This window comes from Barbus barbus (genome assembly GCF_936440315.1).
Source record: "Barbus barbus genome assembly, chromosome: 33".
Lineage (NCBI taxonomy): Eukaryota > Metazoa > Chordata > Actinopteri > Cypriniformes > Cyprinidae > Barbus > Barbus barbus.
In genome coordinates this window covers 12,875,283-12,883,322 of record NC_136761.1, presented here as the reverse complement: position 1 = coordinate 12,883,322, position 8,040 = coordinate 12,875,283, and the positions used below count along the sequence as shown (strand labels likewise).

The window sequence follows — 8,040 nt, the reverse complement described above, 5'->3', positions numbered from 1 at the left end:
GAACACCCGTCTCATGAATATTAATGAGGCTTAGTGACCTTTCTTGAGTGTTAAATTCAGATCTAGGATATTCCACTTCATAATTTTGTGTTGTCTTTATACTGCCAAGCAGCTAAAGTGAACCAACCAGGCAAAGGGGGGTATGAATGAGTTAAAAGTATATATAAGCACCTTTGGTCCAGCAGCAGAGATGATGATCTGTCCAGGTGATTGTATCCAGGGTTCTCCATCCACTTGCACTGGAATGGGTTTGTTCACAGTGATACGAATGTAGCTGCCCTGAGCGATACGAATCCCAGAACGCATCCCACCCTGAACCTGACCCTAAAAAATAAACAATTAAAAAATGAATTCATCAATCAGTGTGAAAACAGAATATGCAACAATTCAAATCCACACCAATAAATCAATTCTGTTTAATAAACAATATACAGTAAACAAATTTTGGCAAAATTTAGTTTTTTGGCAATACTTAACACTTGTATTCAGCAATAATATTAAATTGTCACAAACGTGACAGTAATATTTACAATGTTATATAAGATTCTATTTGAAATAAATGCTGTTGTTTTGAGCTGAAAGAAAAGTGTCACTGATTTCACAAGAATACTAAACAGCACATCCGTTTACAACATTGATAATAATAATAATAAATATTTCTTAAGCACCAAATTAGCATATTAAAGTGATTTTTGAAAGATCATGTGACACAGAAGGCTGGAGTAATGGCTGCTGAAAATTCAGCTTTGCCATGACTGGAATAAATTAGATTTTATATAATAAAAAAGTTAATATAAATTGTAATATTTTATATCATCACAATATTATAATTTTTTGCAGTGTTTTTAATCAAATAAACACAGACTTGGTGAGCATAATAGAAACTTGTCAAAAACATGACAAAACTTTTCCAAACTAAAATGTTTGAACAGTTCTTAAAGGTAAAGTGTCCAAAAAAAGAAAAAAAAGAGCATCAGAACTCACCATGTGCACCACACCAGTAACTCCCACCACCTCCAGCATCCCGTCATCTATCCTTGGCCGCCCAAACCGAGACTCGCTGTCTGAGCCCCACAGGTCAGCACCAGAACCCCAGCTAGACACACATACAGCAGCTTTAGTCTTCAACAGCAAACTCAGGTGTGTGGAAGCGTCACAAAGGAAGTGACTTTATTAACATTGTGTGAAACTGATACCTGGCAATATTGAGGAATATCAGTCCCTCTATACTAGGCAGTTCCACGTCCTGTTTGTCCACTTGCAGTCTGATGTCTTTATGAAGGTTTCGTGTGTGACTCAACTTCTGCAGGCCCACCTTTACATACACGCCTTTATTGTGGAACCTACAAGAACAAATGACAAAATCAAATTCCCGATGCACAGACCAGCCTCACACAATTTTGAGGTGAAATAACACTCACCTGCTATTAAACTTGTCTGGGTCCTCCTCACGTGCATGATGAAAGTCCAGACTCAGTTCAGCATCAATGCCCAGCCCAAAATAATTATTCATGTGCACAATCTATAATACAAACAGGCACAACCTTGTTATTTAGATATAGATATATAGACAGACAGATAGATGTACACACATACACACACACGCACATTATATACACACGTTCATTTAAAAAAAATAAAAATAATAATCATATTTATTGTAATTTGGGGACTGATGATGCACCTTGGGTGGCTCCAGGAAGCCATTCTCTTTGCCATCCTCTGTCATTTCCTGTGCGTCCAGAAGAATTGTCCAGCGGTCCATTTGCACTTCCTCTGCCTCATCCACAGACAGCAGGATATTGTAGGGGTCCTCGCCGCTGTATCCCGCCCCCCATCGCAATACCCGAGCCAGATCATTTCCTGACAAACACATGCAGCAGAACAGAGCACAAATAATAATGCTAACAATTCATCAACAAACACTAAAATAAACAGGGTGCTAACAAACACTAAAATATACAGCATTAAACACTAGAATTAATTGAGGAACATTCCCTCCATCACTCACCGGTGCCCAATGGTATGATGCCGATTGCTGGCTCGGGACAGGCGATTTTGTGCCGAATGGACTCCAGAACCCCCAGCACCCATCCCACTGTGCCATCTCCTCCACACACCAGAATCCGAAAGTGAGGGACGTCCCTGAAACTGTGCAGCCTGTACAACACACAAGCTCTTATATGTGACAAGGGAAATTATAGCATTTATCCTTTTTTGAACAAATAGATAAAAAAAAATAAAAAAAATAAAAGAAATATTCTTGCTTCATGTGTGTAGAGCCAAAAAACTCTTTACAAATAAAAAAAAAGAGAAGCTGCAACCGTACAATGAATTCAATAAAAACTAAAAAAGTCTAGCAAAATATATTTTATTATATAATTGCAAACAGTGCAAAAAGGTGCAAAGTGCAGGTGATTTAAAAGCTATTCATCCATCTGTCAGTCACAATATCGATACATCTGGCATCATTCAAAAGGAATTTTGGTCTAACCCAGGAAGTGGTCCTCCGCTGGTCAGCTCGAACACTTGGTGAGGGTTTAGAAGTTTCCGAAAACTGTATAAGATCTCTCTGCCCTTTAATCCACCACTTTTAGGGTTGACAAAGACTAGCAGGGGGCAACTTCCTTTGGCCAGTTTGCTTTGCTGTGGGGAGAGAAAAGAACATTGGTTGAATTGTATTGTAGTTTCTCTGTCACCACTAGAGGGCAGATGCATCTAAAGATTGGGCCAACATGATGAGCTCTATTGTTGCAATAAACGGCGTGTGGCATACTGCTCACATTTAAATCAATACAGGTGATTATTTTGAATCAGCTGTTGCTATATCCAATATATGGACACCTAAAAGGCATAGTTCATAAAAAAATAAACCAATAGTTCAGTCATTTTTCAGAAGTAAATTAGTTTTACAGATTTGGAATGACGTAGTAAATAATGAAAGGATGTTCATATTTTATATGCTCTATTTTTAAACAAATAAAAAAAGTCTGTTGCAACCACAGAGTGTCAAACCTACAGTATGGCTTTGCAAAAAGGTGGTGTACCATGATCTCGGGTATGACAAGTGAGCAGAGTGGTTTGCCGCTGATGCTGGTGTCTTTGGCCAGCATGTAAATCCTCTCCGCCTCTGAGAAACAGCTGCTCTGCAGAACCACAGCACCTGAAAACAGCACAGCAGCTCAATTATACAAACACTCACTAACACCTGCTCACACCTGGGACACAATTATTTTTACCACCCATCATGACATGACGGAATAAGACAAAGAGACACAAATCCAAATGCAATATCACTAATGTTCAAAGGCTGGGGTTCAGTAGGCTTTTTTTTTTTTAAAGAAAGAAATTAGAAATAAATAAATACATTTCAAATGCAGTCCTTTTGACAGAAATATGAATAAAACAAATGCAATGGTTTCCAGTGACGATAATGTTTCTAACATTTCTTTTGTTCATTTGTTTCTTGACTGAATCGGCATATTAGAATTATTTCTGAAGTATCATGTGTCATTAACTGGACTATTGGCTGCTAAAAATTCTGCTTGGCCAACAGAGGACAAATTTCAAAATACATTAAAATAGACAAAAAAGTTAATTTAAATTGTAAATATATTTCAAAATATTACAGTTTACTTTATTTTCGAGAAATAAATGCAGTCTTCGTGATGATCATCTTTCAAAAGCAATATATATCCCCTTTTCAACTTTTGCAAACAATTTATAATAGATTACAAATTCAATTAGTATAATTAGCATTAGATATAATATTAATAAAACGTGATGTATATAAATATTTATTGTTGAAATTTTTGAATCTTTGAAATATTTCTTTGAAATTTATTTTGCATAATCAAAATTCATAAAAACATAGCACTTCTATATGTATCAGTCGAGCACAATGGTCTATTTTGCAAATTTAAACACCCTTTGCTTCATTTTTCACAAGTACAGCACAGTAGCGAACGACAGGAAATCATACACAGAAGTAAAGAGAATAATAACTCTAGGTGTCAAAGGGTGTGTGTTACATGCTATACGTTTTAAGAACTCCACACAAACCAACACACTGCTGCACCAGCAATATAAAAATACATTGAAAGCATCAAGGCGAGCGAGCCAGTGGGCATGTGGTGGATGATTGAGAACAACCAGCAGTTCAGAGCGTTTGTGTGCAGAACAAGGCCTCTCATTTACAGAGAACTGAGAGTAGGCCAGACTGTGGCCCATGCACACAGCAGGCAGTTTGTTCTGCAGCAAGCACCAGTGACCTTCAGTGTTATCAAATAAAGTCATGCAGTTCAGTTGTGCTCTGAACAAAGACGGACATTATGAGCCACCTCTAATGTAGGGATGCATTTCCTGTGACGAGTAAACAGGCTGTTCTCCCACAGAACCCTATGATTTATGAATGCAGTTTCCCTTACCTTGTTCAGAGTACACGTGAGTGATGGTGACCAAATGACCTGGGTGGGAAAAGAAAATACAGACACAAAATTTGTTTCTTTCTTCAAACCAAATTGAGAAATTCTTTTATTACATTACTTGCTCACAAATGGATCCCCTGCAGTGAATGGCGCTGTCAGAATGAGAGTCCAAACAGCTAATAAAAACATCACAATAATCCACACAAATTCTGACAGCACCCATTCACTGCAGAGGATCTACTGGTGAGAAAATAATGTAATGCTAAATTTCTCCAAATCTGTTCTGATAAAGTCATCTACATCTCTGATGGCCTGAGGGTACATTTCAGTACATTTCTAGCAAATTTTCATTTTTGGGTGAACCATTCCTTGAACTCTCAGATCCAATCACAATAAATTCCCAGCAGTCACTTTATCATTCGTTCTAATCTCTCCCAGCAGAGAGGAGACCGTCATATTTACGATGAGTACACAAGATGCCTTATGTCAGACTTATAGGTCAGAATTGTTTAAGGACAATTTCATTGAAAGATTAATCAAATCCTAAGAGACTGACAAGATGAATGGCTACAATCCAAAGGATTTGAACCATTTAAATCTTGAGCTTACACATCATATGAACACACACAGACTCACTTTTGACTGAGAGGTGTTCAGATAGCAGGTGTGTGTATTCCTCTTTTTCAAGCTGTGTCGGAAAGCCTCCCAAGAGCAGATTGACTTGTGCTTCTCTATTCCTGCTTTCCTCAATGTAAAACCGTGTCTGGTTCATCTGTCGCAACGATGTCTGAAAGTCACAAGCTCAGAGTTTGAGACAACCAAGAAGCTCTCATCTATTCCATAAGCACACACTGTAAGGTAAGCGTGCTGTAGCTTGAGTGTTTTCCAAATGCCAAGCAAAATCATCATGACCCGCTTAACATACCTTTCGTATCTCCTGCAGTTTGTCCAGTAAAATCTCCTGACCGCTGAGGACTTGCCGTTGCACTGAAGATGGATAAGAAATGAAAGGTTAGGATATTATGAAACCCTTCTGCATTTTTCGAAGCTTTGGGGGTTTGCACAACAAATGCCTTTAATATAAATCAGATTTCTTAAAGATACTTGGAGACACTGACATAAAACCCAAGCAAAACATATTCATGATTACGATATCATTACTACTCTGTGCGTTACAGAGTAGATTTAAAAATTTTACTTATTGTTCAAGTCACTAAATGGTATGGCTACATCATATATCTCTGATTTATTGACGGAGCACAATATAACCAGATCCCTCCGGTCCTCTAACCAGAGACTCTTGTTTATCCCCAAGACGAGGCAGAAGTGCAGGAGTGATCGCGCTTTTGCTACAATTGCGCCAAGACTCTGGAATGATCTGCCCAATTTTATTAGAATGGCTTCGTTTGTAGCTATTTTTTTCTAAGTCTAAATTAAAATCTGTTCGATAAGGCTTTTAATTCTGGTTAAAGCACTCGTTATCCTTGTCCTATGTTTTTGCTGCATGTTATGATGTTTTTTTTCTCCTTCCTCTTGGTTTTACTACTTTTATTTTTCATTGTGTTATTGCTGTTTTTAGTTATTCTATTGTAAAGCACATTGGTCAACTCTGGATGTAGTAAATAGTGCTATATAAATAAAATTGCCATTGCCATTACTATATGTCTGTGGTTTTTAATCCTGATCCTTGCAACCCCCTGCTCTTCACATTTTATATGTTTCTCTTATCTCTTTAGAGGTTTACTCCATTCAACCATAAATGCCATGGAAAGAGGACTTAATGGGATATTCCATCATGATTCCCGTTCGAAAGGAGATCCATTCAAAGGGCAATAAAGTGAACGAGACTTGACTACTATGCAAATTTCATGATTACGGTTAAATAACTTTTCACACTTTTGTAGTACGTTTTGTCTATGTGTGAAGATGCTGAAGGCAGTGGTGTTGTGCAAATCCGTGTTCTTAAGTGAATTAAACTTCAGCTGATTTCCCATTTTTATTACTGTTTTTGGCTGGTTTCCTGTTGTAATACTAGCTGACGCTAATGATCAACCAATAACGTGCAGGCATTGTACATAATCAACCAATTGTGGTGCGTGAGTAGGTGGGATCTACGGAGAACAGTCAAAGCGATGTAAATATGCGTACATATTAGGTGTTCGTTCGTTTTTTCGACTTGAAACACTGCTGCGCAGACCGATCATTGTATGACATTAAAATACAGGCAAGAGCGATTGGAAAGCATAAGGAGCCATCTGCTCTCTATAGCTCTCGCAGATGTCATACAACGATTGGTCTGCACACTGCAAACCTGGATATTTCAGGTGATATAGAAATCCTGGCCAGGACGTGTCCCATAAAAATGCCACGTATGGTCACCCTACTGTGTAGGGACCATGGTAATTGGAATACAGTTCATTCATGAAGCTCTCTTATAATGATCTGGTGATTTGAATCAGGTGTGCTAAACAAGAGAGACATGCAAAATATGCAGAGCGTGGGTAGCGTGGACCAGGATTAAGAATCGCTGCTATATGTAGTTGTGAATTATAAAATATAGTAAATAAAATTAAAATATTTAAAAAATATTATATAAATAAATGTAATTAAGATTAATTAATTAGGATATATACATACAGTGGTGTGAAAAGTGTTGGCCCCCTTCCTGATTTTTTTGCATGTTTGTCACACTTTAATGTTTTAGATCAAACAAATTTAAATATTAATCAAAGATAACACAAGTAAACAACATGCAGTTTTTGAATGAAGTTTTTTTATTATGAAGAGAAAACAAAATCCAAACCCACATGGCCCTGTGTGAAAAAGTGCTTGCCCCCTAAACCTAATAACTGGTTGGGCCACCCTTAGCAGCAACAACTGCAATCAAGCGTTTGCGATAACTTGCAATGAGTCTGTTACAGCGCTGTGGAGGAAGTTTGGCCCACTCATCTTGGCAGAATTGTTGTAATTCAGCCACACTGGAGGGTTTTCGAGCCTGAGCCGCCTTTTTAAGGTCATGCCACAGCATCTCAATAGGATTCAGGTCAGGACTTTGACTAGGCCACTCCAAAGTCTTCATTTTGTTTTTCTTCAGCCATTCAGAGGTGGATTTGCTGGTGTGTTTTGGATCATTGTCCTGCTGCAGAACCCAAGTTCGCTTCAGCTTGAGGTCACGAACAGATGGCCGGACATTGTCCTTCAGGATTTTTTGGTAGACAGCTGAATTCATGGTTGCATTTATCACAGCAAGTCTTCCAGGTCCTGAATCAGCAAAACAGCCCCAGACCATCACACTCCCACCACCACCATAATTTACTGTTGGCATGATGTTCTTTTTCTGAAATGCTGTGTTACTTTTACGCCAGATGTAATGGGACACACACCTTCCAAAAAGTTCAACTTTTGTCTTGTCAGTCTACAGAGTATTTTCCCAAAAGTCTTGGGGATCATCAAGATGTTTTCTGCCAAAACTGAGATGAGCCTGTGTGTTCTTTGCAGGCCATTTTTGCCCAGTCTCTTTCTTATGGTGGAGTCATGAACACTGACCTTAACTGAAGCAAGTGAGGCCTACAGTTCTTTAGATGTTGTTGTGGGGTCTTTTGTGACCTCTTGG

At 38.2% G+C, this 8,040-nt stretch overlaps 1 protein-coding gene across 1 annotated transcript in view; it reads right to left on the bottom strand.

Moving 5' to 3' along the window:
- LOC306852978 (diacylglycerol kinase theta-like) overlaps positions 1 to 8,040 on the bottom strand; it is a 57,150-nt gene that overhangs the window by 3,346 nt on the left and 45,764 nt on the right. Inside the window, exons 12-22 of the mRNA XM_079390114.1 lie at positions 5,353 to 5,414; positions 5,064 to 5,214; positions 4,428 to 4,466; positions 3,048 to 3,163; positions 2,495 to 2,646; positions 2,012 to 2,160; positions 1,685 to 1,863; positions 1,422 to 1,522; positions 1,197 to 1,343; positions 985 to 1,096; positions 172 to 324 (exon numbers count right to left, since the gene is read on the bottom strand). Of these exons, the coding sequence (XP_079246240.1) occupies positions 172 to 324; positions 985 to 1,096; positions 1,197 to 1,343; positions 1,422 to 1,522; positions 1,685 to 1,863; positions 2,012 to 2,160; positions 2,495 to 2,646; positions 3,048 to 3,163; positions 4,428 to 4,466; positions 5,064 to 5,214; positions 5,353 to 5,414 (1,361 nt within the window). The remainder of the gene's footprint in view (positions 1 to 171; positions 325 to 984; positions 1,097 to 1,196; positions 1,344 to 1,421; positions 1,523 to 1,684; positions 1,864 to 2,011; positions 2,161 to 2,494; positions 2,647 to 3,047; positions 3,164 to 4,427; positions 4,467 to 5,063; positions 5,215 to 5,352; positions 5,415 to 8,040) is intronic.